General features: G+C 38.6%; 2 protein-coding genes across 2 annotated transcripts; both read right to left on the reverse strand.

The window, feature by feature from the left end:
* Positions 1 to 5,938: 5,938 nt before the first annotated feature.
* On the reverse strand, positions 5,939 to 7,534 carry LOC149008502 (universal stress protein PHOS32-like). Its single transcript, XM_089167424.1, has 4 exons — positions 7,207 to 7,534; positions 6,902 to 7,011; positions 6,576 to 6,694; positions 5,939 to 6,471 (listed from the first exon to the last, which is right to left on the reverse strand). The coding sequence occupies exons 1-4, from the start codon at positions 7,382 to 7,384 to the stop codon at positions 6,384 to 6,386; spliced, it is 495 nt and encodes a 164-aa protein (XP_089023550.1). The 5' UTR covers positions 7,385 to 7,534; the 3' UTR covers positions 5,939 to 6,383.
* A 2,911-nt stretch (positions 7,535 to 10,445) lies between these two features.
* Positions 10,446 to 24,905, reverse strand: LOC149008503 (Protein kinase superfamily protein). Its single transcript, XM_089164978.1, has 8 exons — positions 24,450 to 24,905; positions 23,472 to 23,882; positions 22,888 to 23,259; positions 17,762 to 17,974; positions 14,223 to 14,594; positions 13,713 to 13,956; positions 13,490 to 13,637; positions 10,446 to 11,394 (listed from the first exon to the last, which is right to left on the reverse strand). Exons 1-8 carry the CDS (start codon positions 24,484 to 24,486, stop codon positions 11,017 to 11,019), a joined length of 2,175 nt encoding a protein of 724 aa, XP_089021104.1. The 5' UTR covers positions 24,487 to 24,905; the 3' UTR covers positions 10,446 to 11,016.
* Between the last annotated feature and the right edge of the window lie 475 nt (positions 24,906 to 25,380).

The following is a 25,380-nucleotide window of genomic DNA, read 5'->3' on the forward strand; positions in this document are numbered from 1 at the left end:
AAACAGCCACATTGGCTGGTTTAGCCACCGCATCTGGGCTGTCCTCAGGACCATCGGTTCCCTGACCGAGAAAATCATCACAATCACCAAAACCTGTCATGGCTGCACTGAGCTTGGTGTTGACAGTGTCAAGATCACGAGTTTTCATGGCTTCTTCCGCCTCCTTTAAGCTAGCCAAAGCATCATCGAAACTGCTCTTGCAATCCGTCAGAAGAGAAGCAGTTGTGGCATCGGTCTTTGGGTTTCGAGATTCATCCCTAGCTTTAGTGCAGGCGGCGGCTGTATGGTGTTTAGAGGCTTCGATTTCGGCGTGGAGGAGTGAAATCACGTCGGTTTTGCCGTCGAGGTAGGGTTTCAGGGATGAAAGGCAGAGACTTGGGTAATCGGTTGAGTGGCAGACGCGAGTGATGGCGGCATCAAGGGTGCCGGCTGCAATGGCTGCGGCAACAGGGCGAGCCTTTGGGGCGGCGTTAATGGGTGCGGTCGTTGTATGCGCCGCTGGTGTGTGATTGATGAAGTGGGCGTTGATGATGTGAGGTAAGAAGAAGGAAGAGAGAGAGACAATGAGAACTAGACGTTGAACAAGGTCTGATCCCATTGTCTTTACTCTCTATGGCTTTACAAGGGTGGGGGAAAGAGAGGAAGACTAGAAAGCTTTAAATATATGCAGAAGAAGAGATGGTAAGAGGGCTTTTAAAGGAGTTTGGAGAGGGAGAAGAAGAAGAAGCAAAACTGGAGACTATAGAGTTTTCAGGCGTTTCATTTGGAAGGTTTAATTTGGTTGGTTATCCATGCAATAAGGAAGTTAATCTTCATATTTGGGTAGTAACCGTTATGTGTTTTGGTTAATCTCTTAAATTTATGAAGATCCGTTATCTTTTGAGAGTTTTGCAGAGCTTTGCACTTCTCAACCACACATTAAGAACATTTTGTCTAAGAATCTGAACTCATTTCTATGTTTTTTTTTTTGTATGTTAAGTGCCATATTAGTTATCGGATAGAAAATTCCTCCATTTCCCTTCATTTTCTTTTCTATCATAGGAATTCCAAATGAAATTACCAGCATTTTAGGGATCTATTTTCACCCCAAGAGAGTCTAGCCTTTCAAAATCTCCCTATTTTGTCTGCTGAAGCCAAGGACAAATGGATATGGGCTCCACTCAAACCCTAAACTTAGTTGTAATATTTTGGGGACAGCTTTAGTAGATTCAAAATTTATCAAAAATAAAAAATTTCCATTAGAGAGCAGCCATGATGCTTTGCCCACAAATCAAAATTTTTCCAGAAATAGATCTTATTCTCCAATGTGTTTTTTAGGCATATCAGAAGTTGAGTCACTGTTGACATGTTTTATTTCATCGCGTGCATGCTTTAGCTTGTTCGAAAGCTTAGCTGTTAAGATTGATCTTGCCGAGTTCAAAGGGGGATCAACAAGCGATCAGATGCACTTTATAAATTCACGGGTTTCATAATTCCAACCAATTGGAATGGGTTCACTCTACATGGAGTGTATTGATTTGGGTAATTTGGAATACCCACAATCATTTTTTATTTCATCGTATAGCTCCTAATCTCTCTCAGGGTACCCTAGATAGTAGTATTTTGAGAGAAATAAATAATTTCAAAACTCAGTTTTAGTCAATTTTCTTTTCTATTATGCGAATAGTTTGGATAATGTCTTTGCAAATTACCTCAAGAGAGGGTCTAGAAAGTCTTTTTGAGTCATATCTGGTGGCTATTCCCACCCCCATTTTCTTGTTCCGACAGGTTTTAATGCCTTTAGGCTTTCCCTAAAATGCTTAATCTAAATTTTCTTTTGGCAAAAAAAAAAAAAAAATATGTGAATCTCCATTTCCCTCAATTTCTTTTGGTTTTATTTTCTTTACTTCCATAGGAATCCATTTAACAAGGTTCTATGTGGGTAGCAGTTAGATAGAATTACATTGCCTCCTCCACTTCCTTTTTGGCAATGCTTTCTTCCCTTTAATGGTGTTCAATGGTGTTCAAAGATTGTTAGTATTAGATGTGTAATATATTATGCTTATTTAGATAAACTATATAGACTATCAACTTTTTACCATTATATTCTTATTCTATCGATGAATAATGCATTAACATGGAAACCAACTGAAAATTAATAGTAAATCAAAAGAGAAGAAGAAGATTGGTAGAAGTCCAATTAGAATTATAAATTCTAGTTGACTAAATACTAAAAAATATTAAGTAGAACTCTATCTCTTTGAAAAAAACATTATTTTTTTTTTCGAATGTAAGGACAATGAGCTTTTAAAATTATAATTAACATTCTATAAGTAAAGCTTAAAATAGGAGACATGATTATAAAAGGAAGTATATTACATCACAAATTTTTTATTTGCGTAAATATTATACCACCACAAATTTAGAGGAGCCTGAATCAGCTCACCTTCATGGGGAGCAATGTACTGATCCACTTTTGATGATATTGGAATTTCTCCTATCATGGAGATAGAAACTTCCTTTTTCGAGTTTAGTTTAGTTTCATTTCCCAGAAAAAATAAACTTACATGCTTCTCAATGACGCTTTTAAATCGTATAACAAGGGTGGACTCTAAAGTGGGTCCCATTGAAATTTCATTTTTTTTTTCTTTCAATATTTACTATTGAGCCTTACCACATTTGCATGGTGGAAAAGTGTTAAGAAAGTTTATTGTTCTCCCCTACCGGAGAGATGATCCGAAGAAGAATCTTACCTCAAAAGGTGTGAAGCCCACTCCTCTACCCTACCCATCAGGGTAGAGGAGGATCCCATCTCCTCATAGTTGTGGTTCTAAAATCAGTTAACCAAAAAAACAAGTACTCAATTTCTAAGAAAGTTTATTGTTCTTTTTTTTTTTTGGTAAATCCTTTGTGAAACAACATATATTCTTGCAATATAGTTGTGTGATTTTTTTCTGTTGTTAATTTCTGTCTTGCAATATAATCATTTTCGAAACAACATATGCATTACAAATTATGAAATCGAAGAGGAACAACAACAATAATATAAAAAAATAAAAGGAGCAAATTACACGGCATGCACTATATTTGGGATAAAACTAGTGATCATTAGCTATTGTCTCATAAACTAAATGACACTCACATGAATAATTACAAGTTACCCACAATTAAATTTGTTTTTAAATGATAAGTAAAATTATCTAAATGCACTTTGGACAGTATACCTTTCAACACCCAACCTTTAGGTGGGTGAAGGGATTCACCCATCTTTCACCTACATCTCTCTCGCAACCCAAAGAGGGAAACCACACCCCCTGCCGGTGACGACGACCGCCCCCACCTAACCCCTTCTCCCGGCTAACTAATCTAAAATGCTTAGCATGTCACCAAAGAAAAAGGAGAAAGATCTGATAAATTAAAATGGATCCTATAGAGATGAAAAATTCAGATTGTAACATTAAAAATAAGATTTGAGGAGGAATCACAGCAAAACGAATTATATCAAAACCCAATACATACAAGAGAAATGGATCCAGATTGGTCGATGATAATTGTAACTCAATCTATCTCTAATGTAGCAGCTAAACAATGGATTGGGAATTCTGGTTTCATCCATGGAGGGGATGGAATATGGTTGCAAGCAAAGGGTGGCACCTTGTGAAGTGTAAGAGTAATTTAAGATTTACTGAAAATAGTGGAATATCTTTTCTCTCTCCTCGGACAAACTCATAATCACAGGACTAGCTGTAGCAGAGGCTGTAATGATGATGTCTCTCCAGGCTTGGATTTCAGCTTTGAGGATTGTGATCTCATCAACCTTACAGTCATTGAGGTAAGGCTTCACCAGATGAGAGGCAGAGATCTGGGTTATTAGTGGAGTCGCAGATACGGTTTATGCATGGCTGGATATGCAACGACCTCTGAAGGTGGTTTTACTGTGGCTGGTGGTAGACAGGGCTGCGCCACCGTTGCAGGTGGTGCTGATAAAACCAGCGGCGGCATTGGTGGGGCTTCTAACGAGTCTGGATTGTTTATGGTTTAAGTTGGACTAGGTGGTGCTGTTGTGAGGTATACTTCATGCGTCACACGAGTACAAGAAGAAGAAAAAAAAATTATAAGTTCTTGCAATGTAGTTGTGTGATTGTTTCTGATCTTAATTTCTATCTCATTTTTTTCTAGAGTATTAGAGTTTGCATTGTTGAAATGTATAGTCCTTTTCGAAACAACAATGCATTACAAATTAGTAAGATCGAGGAGGAATTACAGCCCTAAAAAAAATACAGATTTGTATCGAATTCCATTACATGAAAAAGGGATTTGGATGGATTGTGTCTGTCAATCTTCCATTAATTTATAAAGGAAGCAATTTTAATGGAATTCTGAGTCAGGCTTCTCAAGGAATCATCTTCTTTGGCCATGGGACTTGGAACCACAGGAGGCTGTAACTTGCCAGATGGAGTTCCGTCTGGTTCGTAAAATTGTTCTCCATCGATAGTTTTCAACTTTGCATCACCGAATGCCGTATCGCAATCATTCAAAGCGAACAAATTATTGAAGAGCATCATGTTGAGAGTAGAGAGGTCATGAGTTTTCAGGTCCTTCTCTGCCTCTTTAAGGTTTTCCAAGACTTCATCGTACTTGCTCTTGCAATTTTGCAATGTTTTAACGAAAAAGCCGATGAGCTTCGGCTCACGAGATTTCTCGAGAGCTATACGAGAAGCTGCGATGATACGGTCTCTGGTGGCCTGGAGATGAGCATTCAGGATTGTGGTTGCATCGATCTTGTCGCTATTGATCAGGTAAGGTTTCGAGGAGGAGACACAGAGAACTGGGTAATCTGTTTTGTCGCAGATAGGATTGATGGCTGCATCTGCAATTCTGGGCTTCAGGGATGTGGGAGGCATTGGTGGTGGGGAGTGGACGACGGCTCGATCGTTTGAGTCGGCGATTCTGCTGCTGCTGCTTTTTGGAGGTAGGCCTCGTGCCTCACAGGAGTAGAAGAACAAGAACAAGAACAACAAGGAAGAGAGAGAGCTAGTGAGAAGTAGACGATGATGATTGATAGCTCTTGCCATTGTCTTTGCCCACCAAGCTAAGAACTCAGAGAGACAAAGTAAGCAATGGAAGAAACTACTGACCAGGAAGAGAGAATAGACAAATTAATTAAGAAGAGGGACTCATTTTGAAAATAGGGGTTTTGGAGAGAGGAAAGAAGCAGAAGAAAGCTAAGGTTGGAAGAGATTTCAGGGGTTAAGGTGGGAAGGTCTGGTTGGTTACCCATTCAATCAGGAAATTAATCCTTATATTTGGATAGTAACCATTCTGGGTTTTGTGTCTTGATATTCTCAACCCCTCAAGATGGGGAATCAAGCTGTTCCCAAAAAAAACAAAGGTGAATCTAGCTTGGTCAAGATAGGTATCATAACTATTATTGGAGATGATATACATATATATGAACAGGAAATAAATAGGCTATACAAAATCCTATTTTACTGAAGAAAGTTCTTACGTTAGAGTCTAGGTCCTCTGCATCCAAGCAGAGCGTGTGTCTATTCAACTGCATGTTGGATACTTTGTTCATGGTACCAAGACACTATGGACAGGCCATGTGTTGTTCATCCAGCGGGGCAGTTGCATGGCCGCATGCTCTGCCTAGATGCAGAGGATTTGCATTATTTATTGTGTTCCTAGGTTTGGATTCGTATCCTTGGATGAGCAAACTACATACTTGCATTACTCAAGTACAAGAAGAAGAAGAAGCAAGAGAGAGAGCCACTGAGAAGTAGACAATGATCGATAGGACTTCCCATTGTCTTTGCCCACCAAGCTAAGACCTTAGAGAGAGAGAGAGAAACGAGATGGAAAAGTCACTAATCAGGGAGTGAGAATTGACAGATGAAGGAAGAAGAGGGGACATTGCAAAAGGGTTTTTTTTTTAGGCGTTCAGGTAGGAAGGTCTGGTAGGTATCCATGTAATCTGGAAATCAACAGTTATATTTGGATAGAAGTATTTTAGGGTTTCGTTTCTTGGGCATATCAACTCCTTAACAGACTGAATCCTCCCTGGCTAGAAGCCTGCCATGGTCAATACAGAATTACAGATACCAACACTAATATGCTTTTAATGGAACTAAATATTCGCACAATGTTTTGGTCATAAATTGACCTAAATGCTTCTCCAGATTGTCTAATGGAAAAGGTTAACCAAGAGCCTCCAGTGAACAAAAACATGAGCACCAGAAGGATCACCAAACTAATAAAACATATATAACAATCTGAATTATGACAATTCCATGGTCGTTTGACCCATATGAAGAACTAGCAAATCTACCATGGAACTAACTAAGATCAAGTTTCACCAAAGTTGAGAACACAAATCTGATTTATTCGCATGATAAGAGTGATTAGTCTTCATGTTCTGTCTGCTTCACAACAGTAACAGGACAAGTAGCTGTGTTCACCACATGGTTGCTAACACTGCCCATCAGAATCCTGCACAATCAAACAAATTGGAACCAGTCATTCCTACTCCTCTTAATTCCAAAATACAGATTAAAATTTGTAGATCCTCCCTCACAAAGCATCCAACTTTATACCTTGAGATCTTGCCAAGTCCTCTGCTTCCTATGACAAGGCAGCTGAGAGGAATTTTGTCAATGGCTTCGCATATCTTCTCACGAGCGTCTCCCCAGAAGACCTTTGTAACCACCACAATCTGGTAAGTCATCACACAAAATATCATCAGATTACCATCAATCAATAGGTTGTTTCAGTGCTCTGAATCCTAATTGAATTTCAAATCTCAAAAGAAAACATGTCAAAATCATGTCATATGGAATTTGATCAAATATATAAGAGTCAAGAAAGAACACAGGAGCAGAGTAAAGTCCCTCCACTGGTGAGAGCAAAGAAAGTTTTGTACCTCTTTTTGTCTAGCAACAGTGTTGAGTATATCTAAGGTCTCTGCATCGGTCGTCACTCCATATTTCTTCATTATATGTGGATCGGAGAATTCCCCAAGAGGGATCAAGGCTGTTGAAATCAGACAAAGAAACCAAAATTAAGAAATACTCAAACAGTCCTCTTACAACAACAACAACAACTGATCAATCAAACAAATAAAGAATAATCTGAAATTCGAGGCTAAATTAGGATGAATCGAGATTGGAAGAAACACGAAAGATCAGATAATCGAGAGAGGGATGGAAATGAAGAATAACTACTTACGGGAACCAGTGGCTTCCCAGAGCTGTATCTCAGTCCCTTCGAAATATCCTCCAGGTTGAACGTTAACGAGGACAAGGTGATCTCCATCACGGACTAAGTTCTCCACAGCCCATCTTAGTGCTTGCTTGCTGCAAGGGGAGAAATCTATGGCCACTCCTACCCTTCTCTCTGCCTCCATCTCTCTCTTCTTCTTCTTCTTCTTCTTCTTCTTCTTCTTCTTCTCTTGCTTTCCTTGTGGAGTGTGGTGTGTGACAATGGATGGATGGAGAGAAGCAGATACAGATATTTTATTGAACACGAAGACGACGACACCAGAGACTTATTGAAGACGAAAACGACGAACCGACATTGAAAATATAAATGCGAACCTTTTACGGAGGTATTGCGTTGTGTGTACACTCCTTTCCGTTTTTAGTGAATAGTGGGACCCACACATTGGGTTTTGAATTTTGGTAAATATCAGAAATTCGGATTATCGGGAATAAATTGCTCTTCTTACCTGTTAAAAGTTATATAACGGAAAATTACATAATTTTTCACAAAATCCTTACATTTCTTTTCTTTTTTCTTCCTCCATACAGAGCCTACATTTTTTCACTTTTTTTTACCCTAACGCAAACAAACACAGCATAAATGTTTTAATTAACAAAATTAATTAAAATTAAGTCTGACTTTACAAAACTAGTTAAAATAATGAATTTTCACCCATTTGGGCATTTTTAATCCTAAAATTGATTACGGTGACATGGGATGAAAATGTCCAAAGGGGATGACAAAATAACGATTTTGTCATTTCAAAAAAGTGATTTTCTCTTTTCAATGTGATTAGTTTTAAGGGTAATGTCCAAAAGGAATTTTCACTTTTTTTAATTAATTTTGTAAATCCAAATTAATTTTGCTAATTTTGTTAATTATAATAGTGAGTGGCTATTTTTGTAGAGAGAAACCTAAAAATAGTTAATCACGTAATTTTCCTTAAAGGTAGGTCTAAAGTGGTTGGACCGACTGAATGACTAGCTCAATTCTAACTAGTAGACTACAATCGTACCAATCTGGATTTTAAATTTTATAACTAAAATGAACAAGTCTGTCACTCGTCTCTCCAAAAGTGCAAATTGTTTGGTATTAAAAAAATTTATGCCAATTCTTTTCATATATTGGGGATGGGAGTATTACATAATGTACCATCAAGCGGGATCAAATGCATAACTTCTCCATTGAGAAGTGTTGGTTTACCAACAAACCAACCCTTCAATGTAAATATTATATGAATTCTTTATTTCCTACCCATTAAAAGCTTTAAGTGACCTTTTGTATTTTCTCGGGGATGTTTTGTCAAGTATCCAAGTTGCAGAGAAAAGGAAAAGCCAACAGATAAAAAGGGCAAGTAGTTGACAAGGACATCTAGACCCTGTGGCAAATGGGGAACTTACTCTTAAATCCACTTGGAATGCCTTTCGTCTTCGCAACAATGAAGTGTCATGGTCAAAGCTAGTATGGAATCATGGTACTCACCCACGTTATGCCTTCATCTCTTGGCTTGCATGCCATAAACGCCTAACCACTAAAGACATCATGTTGTCATGGGGAATCCAAGTTGATCCAACATGTGTTTTTTTTTGTCATCAAGCACAGAATCCATGGACCACTTGTATTTCAATTGTTCCTTTACCAAATTCATTTGGCAAGAGGTGCTTGCACTTTGTGAATACCATCGTTCTCCATTGAACACATGAACTGATAAATTAAATTGGATCTCCTCTCACAGCTCAGGAGCCAATATCAAAAGCAAGGTGAAATCCTTTGCATGCACAACAATTATTTATCACATTTGGTACGCTAGAAACAATCGTATCCACAAGGGAGATAACTCCACAATAGTGGTCGTTCTTGTGCACATTGTCGCCGACACTTGTAGACGATTCACTAACTCACAAGAATATATCGAAGACAACAAGTAGTAACCGGAGTTTCTTTGAAACATCGGGAATCAAAGTGAAGATGAAACACAAACAAAACACTCTATATCATTGGATAAAACCTCCCGATGACTAGATGGCAGTATGCGACGGATCGTTAAAGGGTAATCGAGGTGGGTATGGAGCGATTGGAAGAAGCTCAACTGGCCAAGTAATATTTTTCACGCAGGTCAGCTGAAGCTAATGTTCTAAAGATGGAATTAAAAGGAATTCTATGTGGCCTTACTCAAGCCGATCACCATGGTGTGTCGAAGTTGCAAATTTGATCTAACTCCCAAATGGCCAATCGTATCGTTATAGAATCAATAAGCACTCCTTAAGCGGAGCAGGATATTTTTTATAATATTCAGGTGATCGAACAAAGATTCCACAAGGTTGTATTTCTCCATCATATTCGTGTATCTAACATATGTGTTGATTTTCTTGTTAGCTTTGTTATAATTTCTTTGGAAAACCTCTTGGACCCTGTAACCTCCCACTTAGATTGTCCAATCTAGTTTTGGAGGACACTCACAGGAAATGTTATTAAATGATGTACTCTCTTCTTTTTTTTCCAGTTTCCAATTCAAAGCACTTTTTACCACAAAAAAAAAAAAGGCGAGCCGTAGTGCCGTACTATTAATCAGTTGTCAATTTGAACTTTTTTTTTTTTTTTTTTTTCCTCCTTTTTGGCAAGAGTTGTCAACAATTTAATCAGTAAAAAATATATATTATTATCGGATAACTTCTAAGCTATAAAATATACTAATAAAGCAACCATTTACATTTGGATGCCCCCAGAAAAACCACAAGAGGGTAGAGCCTAATTATTTAATATTCTTTTCTTAGCAGCCTAAAATAAGCTAAAGTTGAAAAGAAATATATTTATAATTAATGAGCTAGATGATTAGATAATCTGTGGCATTTTGTTGTCTTGTAAAGTTTAATAGAGAAAAGGAAAAATAATATTATAACTCAAAACACAATTTGACATTAGTTCCCAGCCACAATTGTTGAACATGGCATGTACCCTTTTTCCCTTGATGGTAGGACATGTGTGCCCCCACTTATGTGCTCCATTGGAAAAGCTACAACAGTAGTCAAAGTTTTGGCCAAAAAAAAGAAAAAACAACAATTGAAGAGCCACACAGCTAGGTTAATAGAAATTGAGCATGAGACAAGCTTATTAGGTTATAACAATTCAGATCAACATGCTTCCCAAATGCTTCTACACCGCACAACAAGTATGAGGCATCTCTGAATACTAACAAAATGAATCAGATGTAAGACCCCGATAGATCCCATCTAAACCCCACACCTGTTGTGCGGTTGAGAAGCAGCGAGATGAACCGGATTCATCCGGACTCTCACTTGATCGCTTTGAACTGTAAACGGGCTTTAGTGAACCTATACAAATAAGCAACATAGAGTTGATTCCAAACACAGGGCTTCCCATTAAATTATCCCAATGCGATACAGCAGCAGCATCCACCAAAACAGCATACAGTATATACCAGATGAAAAAGGGAAACCCCTTGCAGGCAAATCCAAGCATATTTACCTGAAATATGTACAATGTCATTAGCTTGAAGAGAACCAGCCACGGCAAGGACTGGGGAGAACTGAAAGTGTACTACACCAGGATGAGCACCCCCAACACCCCCAGAAAAGGAAGAAAATAGGTGGAGGGGAGAGACAGGTAAGAAACAATCATCACAAGGTGTCAATTGTTTTCCAAGTCCCCCATCTCATGCAGACTGCCATCTTTTAGTGCCAGACGGAGTCCCAGAACTAATGGTCCCAAGCTGTGAATCAAGATAATTCCCTGCAGGTACAACTTTAGAATAGAGTCTCACCGCCCTTCATGCAGGTCTTCTGAGAATACTGCCGTCCGAGAGATGTTATCATGGTCAAATGCACTAAAACTGGAGAATGGACCAGAAGAGAACATTGATGAAGTCCCATCTGACTCATAGGTAGTAGATGATTGCCGGAGATTCGCACGTGGATTAGTGGTGGTTAACATGGAATCCTGATACTCCGTAATGCGTTGCACCATTTTAAGGGACTGAACCACTTCACCCATGGTGGGACGTTGGCTTGACTCTGGTGCAACACAAGCTGCCGCGATTGTGCAAACACGTACAAAGTCCTCCTTCGGGTACTTACCCAGAAGCCTTGAATCAGCAAGCTCTTCTAATCGATCCTTGTCTCTCAGAATAGGCCTGGCCTGAAACCAACAGAAACTTGTCCCTTAAATCATATTCATAATGATTAGTCATGTAGTGTACTCCCAGAAACTAATAAATGCATAACAGAAGTCAAAAACAGAAATTTGAATGGATGGAAAGATGCCAAAGGCTGGATCTGATATTGCTTAGAAAAGATATGTGGTCAGACATTCAGACTGAACATCAATTAACAGTGGAGGAGACAACCACTTTTTCCCCCATCCCTGACTAAATTCCAAAACCCATCCATAAACCAGACAGATAATCCATTAACAAACCACTTACAGTTCGCTCAAGTGGTTTTCCTATTAAATCAAAATATGAGGAATAAGGGCATGTAAGCTTTACTTTACCCTAGCTCATAGCCTCATACTATTACATAGATACAGTGATCTACGGAGAAAGATCTCCCATGATTAACTCAAAGAGAGATCAGGAACACTTACTACCAACTCAAAAAGAAAAAACTTGGATCATAAAAGTAATAGAGAAAAAGGAATTGAAAAGATCATCAGAGAGAAGGTAGGGATGCCTAGTGCTCACCCAAAGAGAAAGAACAGTGCCCTTTTAGAAAAAAAAAGGGGGATTGAATAAGAAAGAAATAAGTCTGTTAGCAAAAATAGGGGATCACAGTGAAATATTGGTTTTGTGTGTTGTAGCCCAATGATTGCTGGGTTTATCAGTGGGGCATGTCTCCTACTGTGCAATGTGTATTACCATTCTAAACTAGGTTTACGCAGTGAGGAAAATGACCTGTGCAGCTATACTCACGCAGAGTTTTTAATACAATCGGTTTTGTGAACTCTATCAATACTCATTGCAGGGAACCACTAAATGTGTAACAGTAAGATTGAGCCTTTTTGCTGTCAGCAAGGTGGTAGTGGACTACATAATATCAGCAATGAGAAACTTTCTATGATGCACCAAGCCTTTATTTATTATTGCTGAGGAAGATAGTCTGAGAAAGGAAACGGTCTAGTGATGCAAATACTATCCATATTTCATCTATTATTTTAAATGCTTCAAAAGTTTAATTGCAGGTACAAGTAGTGAAGGCTTGTAATGTTTCAAGCAGAAAAGTTTATATTCTGGCTGATTCCCCCTCTGGAAAGGATTAAAGAACTTATGCAGATCTGACGAAAGATAACCATTTTCCAAGTATTAGCCATGGAATGGAAGAACCAGTTGGTGCCAATTTTATGTTCTACCCAATTGGCAAAAAATCTTGGATGTACAAGAAAAATATTTTAAAACAGGAATAGGGTGATAAAACTCCCAGTGAATATTATGTGAAAGACAAGTGGGAAGAACTCAAACAATACTAACCCATGCCAGCAACATTGATGCTCTCAAAAAACAGAGGGTAGATTGTTATATTCACAAGTTCCTCTCTGGCCTGAATTTTGAATCCTCTACTCTAACATCAGCAGTTTCTATGGAATCTCTGCTCTTGTGTTACAACTGGATCTGGTAGAGAAGGTCATAGAAGAGAACAAACTACCAATCCTCCTAGCGTACTGTGTACATCAGTTCTAATTATGGTAAAACTAATCAACCTGGTGACAGACCTCCTAGAACCAACTATTGGGACCAGGTGTAGCTGATATATTTGGACTTGTTAAACCATCTTTTCCCCTTCATCACACAAACCCCGATCGGTTTACTAGCCTCTCATTCCATCTCATAAAACCCTCTTCATTGAATCCATCATTCCACCCCCACCCATCACTTAATTTCACCATTAATACCTAAACTTTCTATTTTTAGTCCCAAATTCCACCATTAATAACATGACTTTTTATTCTCAGTCCACCATAACAATTGGAGACTGAATCATCATATTCACCTCAAATTCACAGTATGGTATCACCCCACTTAGAACTCCATTCAATCCAAGTTTTGGAGCCAACCAGATACAAAAAGTGATAGGTGTTAACTAGTTATTACCAGCTCAAAAATGTGCATGATGAATATGGGCATATACACATCCATTCTGTGCTCACATTATGACAATGACCCAAAAACAAGGGCTCACATTATGAAATATAAGATGTCACATGTCAACTTCCAATACAATGGAAAAGAAGTACTAACCCATGTCACAAGGTTCTCTTGGCCAGACGGTTGTGACATATCTACTGGCTTCCTTCCAGTCAGCAACTCAAGAAGAACAACTCCATAGCTGTATACATCACTTTTTACCAGGAGATGTCCAGTCATGGCATACTCAGGTGCTACATACCTGAAACCATTTAACCAAATTGAGGGTGTATAATCCAGGAATGCACAGTTTCAGAGGAAATGGAGAGCAACTCACCCAAATGTGCCCATTACACGTGTAGATAGATAGTTTGCACGGCCTTCAGGAGCCTGTTTGGCCAGCCCAAAATCTGCAACTTTAGCATGAAAGTTATTTTCAAGTAGGATATTAGATGCCTTGAAATCCCTGTGGATGACACAGGGTTGTGAATCCTCATGTAGATAGGTAAGTCCTCTTGCAGCATCAAGGGCAATCTTCATCCTGGTATCCCAATCCAGAGGACAATTCACTCCCAAGGGACCTGAAGAGAAAATAAGGCCTATTCAAACTAAATTTAAGCATCAAACTACTTCTCATGTTCCATAAGTGGAATTCCGGCCTCCACTAATGATGCCCTCCCTCTTTTCAGTTGGGAATTGAAGAAAGGCAGTGTAAAACAATAGGTTATATCAAAGGAAAAACTAAGAGAGTAAGATTTGCAATGTGCGCAAGAGGGGGGGAGAGAGAGAGAGCATGTGTGTGTAACAGGGAGAGAACAAAAATGCAATAACTTCAAGAAATGAATACCATGGAGCCATGCCTCTAAGCTCCCGTTTGGGACAAGCTCATAACAGAGGAGATTCTGTGAAGAGTCGCGACTGCTATAGTACCCCACAAGCTTTACCAGATTACGGTGATGTAGCCTGCTAAGCATCTCAACCTCAACCAAGAACTCTTTATCGCCTTGTTGCCCTCCATTAGTAAGTTTCTTGATTGCAACAGGTGTACCATCACTTAAGACTCCTTTGAAAACCTTGCCAAACCCACCCTCTCCAAGCACACTTGCTGGCTCAAAGTTATTTGTCGCTTCTTTAAGTTCTTCATATGCAATAAACCGGGTACTAGTGGGGTGTGGAAGAGATCCTCCAGTTGGAACTGCATCTTCATTCCTTGATTTTTCTGTGAAGTAATATCTAACCATGTAAGTTCCTAATATAGAAAATCTAACCATATAGGTTCAAATATAAAATATAAGTAAAAAAAACTGTAAGGTACCAAGCAGAAATATACCCAAATGGGGATTAGTTTTGTGCATTCCTTTTTAAGTAAGCTCATCTCATGCATGCTAGTGTTTACTTCAATGTTTTAAAAATTCAATAATCAGACTGCTGAACCCATCAAGGTTTAATTTCATAATAAGCACAAGAAGAATTGAATGAGATTGTAGAATATGGACAGCCTTTTGTTAAAATCCACAGCTTCAATATGCCACTTAATCTGATAGAATATGTATAATAGATTATAAACCACACAGAGAACATCCAGAGGGAAACTGCAAGGATGCAATTGATTAGGTTTCTACATACTAGGACAGAGAAGACAAGAGGAAAAGAGAATTTAAGGCTGTTGCATCAATTTTGCCTCTGATTATTTACGGCTGTTTAATGCATAGCAATTTGGTTGCTTGCAATGATGTAACCTCACTAGGCCAGAATCCAGGATCTAATAAGAAAAATCAGCAAGTGATTAGGGTTTGAAAACCCTGCCGTTAGGGAGCTAGGGCAGTTGCGGGATTTTGAGCTATGGTTTGGGGATCTACGGCAATATGGAGTTAGGGTTTAGGATAGGGTTTGGGAATTTAGGGTAGCAAATAAGTTGGTTTAGAATGGGGTTTGGGAATTTGGGCAGCAGAGGAATTAGGGCTTAGACTAGCGTTTGGTTGGTCCGATAGGGATGAAATTGGGAGGGGAAACCACCAGGGTTGGGGGAATGTGGTTCCTAAAGTTTGGGATAGATCTAACAGTTAGATCACTATAGATCTGACATTGAATTTTGGGTCTCTTGAAAAGTTGGAAATTTCCAGAAAATTCAAGGGGAAAAAAAAACCAGGTGACATAACATCTAGGGTTTAGGGAAGAAGGGGATTCAGTATTTATAGGGTTTAAGGGGGCAGTTAGGGCTAAGGTTGGGACTGAAAGCTAGAGAGGGGGGGGTTTCCTAAAGGGGAGGGGATTTGGAGTTATTGAAGTTTAGGGTTTGGTGAGGAAGAAGAGGTGCCACAGGGATGGGGAAAGGAGCAGAAGATGGGTACGATGGTGGGGGAAGAAGAGGGGCTGTTATGGATGAAAACTTACCACTGTTTGAAGGTTGTGATGCCAAATCAATGCTACTGCAGGTTTTCCTGCCTTGGAAACCCAAAAAACTTGCCACTCGACTTCTCTCCTTCAATCAATGTTATTCATCACCAAAACTGTCCTGGTTGCACATGTAAGGCTGTCTTTAAAGCCTACATCGTAGGAGTTATCGAAGGACTCTTACTTTGACTCAATTTTGAAACCAAAATAGAGGACTTCCACTTTAATTAGGACTCCTACTCTAATATGGACTCTTACTTATCTCCACCTAGAATGATTGAAATTACACAATAAGCGTAGGACTAAACTCCTAGGGAAATTGGGATAACAACTAAAGGAACTCTTATTTTCAATAGGACTCCTAACTAGACTAGGACTTGCTTAGCTAGTCCTATGTTGACTCAAGTAACAAAACAAGAACATAGCCTGACTACAAATAAATTCTGCTTCTAACTAGACCATATTAGGCTTGCTTAGGACTGCCCAAATTACCAAAATACCCTTTATGCTGGCCGAGACTTCAGAGGCTGCTTGCAGGGGCCGGAAGGTGCTGGGCAGCCACCCTAGGCCTTCCTAGGGTCTTCCTGAGGTGGCCATGGGTCCTGCATCATGCAGGTAACAGACCCAATGAGGGATGTTACAAACTCACTCTATTAGATCAAAGAAAGAGAAAAAAAAAAGGAACAATTATGAATTAAGCATGAACACTAATGATTTGACAATCAGATCTTTAGGAAGAGAACTATTCTATTAACCAGAAAGAGATCCGCATATACACTGGGTTGAAATTGAACTAGAAGCACACATTTAAGCCATATATGTGCTATATTTTCCAGTTAATATAAAACCTAACCCAGCCTTGAAAAAATCTACTTTGACTTTGACTTTCTAATACAGATTCCTAATAGCTAAATCTAGTTCTGTTTGGAGAAAGAAATTTACACACTTTCTATAACAGGAATATAAAACTTTTAACTGCTGAACTAAACTGAAGCTCCCACGGTTAATAAATAGACACTCACCAAAATGGATACACTGGAGTTACACAGCATGAAAAATGGACAATATATATGTTAAATCTCGTAAAACTAAAAGCACACAAATTCATAATCAATTAGAAATTAACCCCCCAAAGAAGATGCCTCCCCTTTTCACCATACACTGTCACTGCAAACATCACCATTTGCATCAATTTACATATGCACAACAAACATAACAGGTCCAGGGAGGCTCATAATGTACACATCCACACTCCATTTTGTGGAAAGGCTGTTTCTAGAGACAAACCCATAATCTCTTGGTCAGAGTGAAGCAACTTCTAATGGGAAATTGTGCAACCTCACTGTAATTAATTAATGATAACTTCTTTATGCAGCTACTTTAAGGGTCATTCCAGGGAAACAAACAAACAAACAAACTAGGAAATCCACTTTTTGCATGATTAAACAATTTTGTTACAATGAAATAAAAGTTAAAGTTCTATGATTTATTGTGTCTAACTATTTACCACGAATATTTGGATTTTCCAACGCCATGCAATCTTGGTCAGTGCAAGTCAGAAGGCCTAACCAGCTTAAGTTCTGGATTCTGTTTGTAACTAGATGTTTACCATCATATTAATAGTAATAATGCTCAAATCATATCCTACGAATATTCATTGTTTATGGCAACAAACCTGCATAAAACTTTCTTCCATAAATTGCTTTGTGAGGGCAACAAATATGCCAAAAAAAACCTCAGATTCTATGATTTTTTTCTCCCTCTCCCAACACTTGTGATTTGTCAGTTGCATTGGTCAGGGACAAAATGATCATCGATCTAATTTACAACAAAATTTCAACCCGAGGTTTCTATAGAATGGTAAGAACTTAATGGAATGAGCAACGCTAAATATATTACTAACAGAAACAAGAAGATAATGCAATGATGTGCCCGCACAATTTAATATCTTGCAAGAGAAATATGCACAAAAGGCAATTAGCAGAATTCTACCATTTTCTATAGGAAGTGCACTCTTCTTTTCTTGACAGAATGTGCACGAACATATTACTAGCAGCGCTACAGCAACGATGATCAGGATGCCGACAACAATACCAAGAATGAGAACCAAACTTGGGCCTTTCCTCTGGTTAACAGTGACCAATGGTGCTGAAGGAGGGCGCAAATGAGCTGGGGCAGCAAAAGGTGGCATTGCTGCAGCAGGAGCTGAAATCAGAAGAAAATTTTCAAGTTGTTAAAGATTTACCCAATAATGAAATTCCTAGCGGACTGTGTATAGTTTGATAACGTATCAATCTTCCAAAAATGATTACTTCCAGAAATAGAGGAATCAAGTAACACAAGGCATTGTGTGACTTAATTACCCCCAGACCACCATGCCCAAAAATAAAAGAAAAGAAAAGAAAAGAAAAAAGGGGGGAAGGGGGTTGGGGAGAATTCTGAAGACTAAAAAAGGCATAATAACTTGAGTCATTTCAAAAAAATGAAGTAAAGAAATATCTACAGAATATAGGTAGTTTGGTAATGCAAGAATCTTCAGACAAAAACTACTTCCAGAGGCGAAACCGAGCAACATAAGAGATTGAAAATGCAAACCCAAACTGCACAACAAATCACTGATCATGCTACAGCAATATGAAAAGGAACCAAGGAGATTATTTTTCCTTTTCGGTGGGCCCCAAGTGATGTTACCCAGGGTTTAGGGTTAGATTTCAAGATCTTCTAAGGTAGAACCAGCTCTCAGTTAAGGGCTTTAGGTGTTTCGGCCAAGGCTTTTAGAGACCAATAATGCAGTTAATTGACTTAATTCAGATATGAAGTTGATAAGAACTCAGGATTCAACTGGAATTTCAAATCCTAATGTGACTGGGATTTGGTTAGGCTAGCATTTGAGGGAATTGAATTGCTGTCTCGTAGTCCAGATATGTGACTGGCACTGTTCTGCAATTCAAAAGTTTATTTCAGAAGCTGGGGCCTGGTTTTAGGTATTTATATAATTTCAAGAATTCTGCAAACTTCTGCAACTTCCTTGGAGAAGATGAAGTGCAGAAAATTCCAAACCTCAAGAAAGAAGGCTGGTTTGGGAAAACAGAGATTAGATCTTTGTTCAGCAGGCTTGGGCGATCCTAAAGAGGGTATAATGGGGTGTTTTGGGTTTTTACTCTTTCATCGTACATGAAAATGGGCTTCCTTCTAAAAAGGGAAAGAATAAATGTGTGGAGATTTTCTCCACATAACTTGTCTGTATTCTCATTTTCTACATTTACATAGAGTTTGACACGGGCAGACTTTGGCTGATACCAACATGTCCAGTGACAGGTCTTATGTTGGTATGGGGAAAATAGGAGCACATGCAGTTTGAGTGGAGAGGATGTGGATCCTAAATGATAATGAAGTTCTCATATAGACTTTACATTTATTGTGTAGTAGAGAAGTGTCAAGGGAGCACAAACTTCTACCCGTTAGCAGACTCTACTCTTATTGTATGATAGAGAAATATGAAGAAAATACAAACCTCTACTCTTGACAAATAGAGAATCCAAACTCAAAGGTGCGAGGGAAAAGAAGAGGCTGAAGAGCATAGTCTTCTATTAGGCATTCCAACTCAGTTCAACATGAGACATCAAACATTGCTATATCCTCGTAGAAATTTTCTTTTGCTATTTTATTTTTTTCTTATCGGAAGAGATATGTAGTCATGACAAACCATTATGGAATGATATTAAAAAAAAAAAAAAAGACACATACTCTCTCTCTCTCACACCGACCCTTTCTTCTTCTCTCTTTTTCCCCACTTTCTTTTTTGTACAGTAGCCCTTTGCTGCATTTTTTTTTTTTTCCTTTTCCCCTCTTCTTTATTATTCTAGCAGCAAAAACAAACAAAAAAACTCTCCTATCTCTTGTTCTTCTCTGTAATTAAATTGTTAGCTCACTAACCATTGTTCACAGCTGTTCCAGGCAATCAGCAGGTACCATTTTTTAGCCTGATTCTGTTACTTTATTTCACATATTGCTGCCCTATGATTCTAACCTTCCCCTCATTAAAACTACAGCATTTTCTTATATGGTAGTTGTTATTTCTATTGTTAGTTGTAGAACCCTGGACTAGGGCAGCATCTATGCTGATACAATTTCTGCTAAATTTACATTCAATTAGGTGTATGGTGCCATGATTCCCACCCCATGTGTCCCCATTGAGTTTTGCTTAGTCTTGCATGTTAGTTAGGCTGTCATTGAAGACTACTCTATTTATTTTACCTAAGTTGCATATCTATCTTGTATTTGCTGCCGCACCTCCTCGTTGTTTAATATTTTCTCATTAGGGTTTGCAGCCAGCTAGATTACACCTTACCAGCTCTTATAGGATCCCTAGTCCCTAGGGTTCCCCCTACATCAGCCATTGCATTTAAATAGTGTTACAAAAGATACCAAACCCAACGGGGTGCATGCAATTTGTTCAATATTCATTTCTTTTGACATATAAAAGATACTTTTTTCGACCAAAGCAATTTGGACATCACTTGCGCACATCAAATAAGGTTCGACTGAAACATAACTCTTCCAAGATAAAATCAAATTTAAACAATCTTGGATTTGTCAGATACTAGTTTAGTGTCATGCAAAAATAAAATCATCCGCAAGTTAAACTTCTCAGAGAAAAAATCGATTCTCTAAATCATAAGCAATTCAAAAATTTATAGATAAGATCATATTTTCTAAGAACTGTGTAATACAAATATGTCTTGTCAATTTAAACTTCCAGTGATTTGCTTCTTGAGTGTTGTTTTCCAGCCCAATGTTGATTTTTTATGACTTCCTATGGCTTAAATGGTTAATATTGAATTTGATGACTTGAGACGGCTTAATATTGATTCTTTTATAAAAGGTAAACATTGTAGCATACTAAATAATGTTAGAAAGAGGGAAAATAGAAACACCTAGGCAGGTGCCTAATTGCTCAAGTGCTTGGGCACCCTTCCACCACCTTGGGTGGTAGACGAGTTAGGAGAAGGGGAAGCCCAGTCGAAATCAAAGTTGTAGGGGTAAGTAGAGAAGAAAATCGGACGGGGGGTGCACATGCACAGCCCAAAGGCCACTCAGTCATAAACTCAATTCATTCTATTCAATCTGTCCCAAATTTAAAAACTACATCATATTTAAAGAAAAATAGAAGAGTCTAGAACAAGACGAACTCCCAAACTGGCATACTAATTTTAATACGGAAACCAAAAGAAATTAGGACACAAATATGCTATGCGGCCAACTACTAAAATACATCAAAAACATATATATATATATATAAAAGGACATTATCTCCCCCAAATAACTAATATTCCTCATATCTTAATAAACCAAGACTCAAATTGGACCAGGTTCATCTCCATCTGGATATCCAACTAGGTCTAGGGTGACCTAAGTAGTGTATATGCATCAATTCCTTGGTACTGAGAAAAACTTGCCCACAAGTTCTATAAAATGAGAGTATCAACACCATTCAACTAGCATCCAAAAATATTGACTATCATGGGGGCAATGATCCAATGCATCTTAATTCTTAAGCGTAAATGTCACAGTTTGTTGATGGCCGTTAGGAATAATGCCTCTCTGATGTGAATTGGATCATGGGGCTGCACAAATGAAATCAGGTCATCAATCCATCCTCCAATTGCAACCTTGTCAAGCCTGTGTATTTCAATTTGACCATCACTTTCCTCATCTAAAGTGCCTTCTATCAATTGTATCATGCTTGCCAGCTAATCACAAAATTGCAATTGGCAAGTTCTCAAGAACCTGTCTTCAAACTAGCATTTCCATTTTCTGGTGTACCAAATCCATCACTAATCAAAAGGAGTATTTCATAATTCATACCGATCAACCTCCAAGATTTATTAGGTTTATAATAAAAATGGCAGAGTTGTAATTTATGGGATGTCAAAAAGAAGAGAAGAAAAGATTAGTGGTCTAAGTATAAGTGTATAACAATGGGTGGCAAGTGCAGCCTTCAAGATAAGTGGAAACAGGACGAACGACAAACAAAGCAGGGGCAGGGGCAAACAGAAGAAGGGGAGGAAGGGCGCAAGCGAACAGTCAGGCGCAAACCGGAGGAAGGGAGCCCAAGAAACAAGTTAGGGGTAAGAGAGCGAAAGAGCACGGGGGGGGGGATTGCACATGCACAGCCCAAAAGCTACACAACCACAAACTCAGTTCATTTTATCAATCCATCCTAACGATAGGAAAATTACATCATCTATGAAGAAAAACAAAAGACTCCTATAATAAGACTAGCTAATAGGAAACTCAAAAGAAATTAGGACTCATACATCCAATGCAGCTAACTTATAATTAAACATTGTTTCCTCAAATAACTTCAAATCCTAGAACACCCAAGACTCAAAAGGAGACCAGCTTCATCTCCATTTGGATACCCAACTGGGTCTATGTCGGTATCATGGTGTCATCTTGGAGGCTTGACATCTGTGGACATACCGACATAGTCATCTTAATGAACCACATGTCAGTATTGTGGTTATGTGATTGCTTCTTCTTTCTGTTACATTGTGCCTGATGCACCATGTATAGGTTTCATTTGTACAAGGCCCATCCAATTTACCTTGAGAAAAGTAATTGAAACATTCATCAAATTTACCTAAAATTCAAATCTAGGCCAGCCAGGGAGAATGTAGTCACTAGAACAACTGTAAATGCAACCTTTTGACTAGCAAAACAATCCCTGAAATCAGCCATAGAGATGATAAAATTTGAAAAAAAGGAGACAAAGGTATTCTTATTTCTTTAATCCACAAAATAAATAAATAAAAATAACTGTGCTGCTTTTGCAATTTAGTTGATGTTGCACAAATACAGGGAAAATTTAATGATGCTTCAACAATTTTGAAATGTTTTGACCAAAGTTTGACACTTTCAAAGGAACCAACAGGCATGTATAAATGGTTAAACATATTAGAAGATGTAGTAGAAGTTCACAGGATTAATCTCATTCTAAAGAATCATGAAGAAAAGAAAACAATGCATGCTTAATAACCCCATATCTAACATAGAGGTGGTAGCATAAAGAATTGCAGTTCCACTATGATACCATAACTACACAGATCATTTACCTTGAGAAGGGGTTGGAGGCTTAAACCAGGTCAAGTTAAGAAGTATGCAGTCACCCACGAGCTTGCGGTCAAGATGAATCTTATGCATAGTGAAAGATGTATTTATTGCATAAACTTCACTAGCAGAGAAACTGATCCCTGTATGTGGAGTAATATCCATTGATATATTCAGCTTTGATAAGCTAAGTACATAAAAGTTGATGATCTCAAACTGAGAAACTCGCAAATTAAGCTCGGAAGCCAGTTCTTCCAAAAAAGGACTCCAATTCGTGCTAAGGGAAACATTCACAAGGAGAAGATCAAGTTTGATTGGATACACACAATGGCAAGCTTGACTCCCTCTTTTAAGCACCATATCTGGTCCGCAACAGTCTGCCCAAATTGAAAGTCAGATATCTGCTGTCCAAGTTAATTGGGGGGGGGGGGGGGGAGAGAGAGAGAGAGAAACTTACCATTACACTAAAAATCCTTACTGCATACATTTTTATTCCATTGATCAATTCTTTCAGATGGCACTATTTGGTAGTAGACACTTTAATCTAATACAAGCATAGAAAGCATAAATAGTGGATGAAGTATCTTACCCGCAACGTTTGGAGACAGTGGCGGTTGGACTAAACCAGGGCGAATAGAACCAGTGTTGGAATGCGTTGGGGCAACATCTGCTGAGCTGGGAGGTGGTATTTGTCCACTTCTCATTGATGGTTTTGAAAGCTGTGAACTTGAAGACGGATGACCAGAAGTTGTTAGTGAGCCATAATCTGGAGGAAGTGATGGTGGCAGCACAGGCAACGGAGCAGCGTGCCGTGAAAAATGTTGTAGATGCGCAAGTTTTAAGTGCGGATTACTAGCTAGCCAGGGAAGATCTGGAACTAAGTGTGTGGCAACATATGGTTGGGGTGAGAAGTTGGGAGTTTGAGCATCAAGAATAAATGCCGTACAAGACAGAAGGAGCAAATACTCCAGCCAGAACCATTGAACCCTTTTCACCACACCTGCAAATTCAGACTTACAATCAAGACCCATTTATCCGGGGGCGGGAGTGGAAAGGAACTTAAAAGAAACACCATAGGGATGTTGATTATTGAATCGGGGTGGTTGAGAGAAAAAGGCAATTCAAACTAAAATTCCTAAGAAGTACAATCTTTTCTTTCATCAAAAAAAAATTCCCAAGAAGTATAGTGGAGTGCCTGCGAAGCTCCTTGGTTACTAAAATTTCGTTAACTGTATGAAGGCATTAAACTGGTCCATTTAAGAACATCCAGAGACCAGAAATGACCAGGCTAGAATTTTAGCAAATATTAGAACGCCAAAAATCATGTCTACATTTACGTTAAAAATTAGAAACTCTGATAAAACAAGAAACAAGCTAAAAACCCTAAATATATCGAGCCAGTAAGCTCCACGGATTCAAACTTCAAGTTTGATTCGGAACATCAACAGTTCAATCCGAAAGGCTCTCAGCATTTTACCAAGTCACTACATAACCTCAGTATCACCCCCAAAAAAAAAAAAGGCAAACAAAATCAGGTGCTGGAGAAGCTAGCAGGAGAAACAGTTACCTTCGGCAAACGAGAATGTAACTGCAAAATCAGACATCACCGACGCTGCAAAAAGGCGAATACTTCAGATCTATGTGACTCAGCGAAAACACCAATGAGATCGCCCACTGTAAGAGTGAAAGCACTGAAATCCGAAAACGGTTCAAAAATAGATAGAATAAGAACAACAGCACCAGCTATCGCCAACTCTCAAGGAAAAAATATCGAAAGGTGACGACATGGTTGGAAGGTGCGCTCGAAATGGAAGAAGCGAAAAATCTTGAACACAGGAGAACAAAGGCTTGAAACCCATGTAGTTCGGAAGAAGGAATTTTTCGAACTCGTTGGTGGTAATTTCTCTGTGCTACTATGAGCTTTCAGAGATTGAAATCCTTGAAAGGGGAGAAGAGAAGAGAAGGAAAACCCAAAACGTAAATTACTTTTCAGTGTTTCTTTGATTCTTAATTCACTTTTAGTTTTAGACATTTACAAGTGAATCAGCAACAGCAGGCGCAGCGGGGCCGGGGTAAACCCCCCCCCGTTTCGGGGTTTAACGGTGAACAGCAGCCGTCACCGAAATTCGTTTCGTTACAGCAACAGCAAAATAGGCGCAAGATACCCCTGGATTGATATATTATTACAATTATAACCCTTTTTCAATTTACTTGTACACTCCTGGGCAATGTTGTAAATGCGCCTGCGCCGGTTTTAACCGGTTTGAAAGGTATTGGTCATTTTACTTACGGTTATTTTGACCTAAAACATCACCTGACCTAAGCCGTCACGGAAGTTTGGAAAATTCATATAAACTAATGTAAATATGCAAAGGAACACAAATACACTAACACAATTGTAAAGAGTGTACTGCAAATCATTATACAATTAGTGAGTATGAGCGCAAGTATACCCCTGGATTGATATATTATTACAATTATATCCCTTTTTCAATTTA

This window comes from Hakea prostrata, chromosome 8, assembly GCF_041222555.1.
Source record: "Hakea prostrata isolate BN-2017 chromosome 8, UWA_Hpros_2, whole genome shotgun sequence".
Taxonomy (NCBI): Eukaryota; Viridiplantae; Streptophyta; class Magnoliopsida; order Proteales; family Proteaceae; genus Hakea; species Hakea prostrata.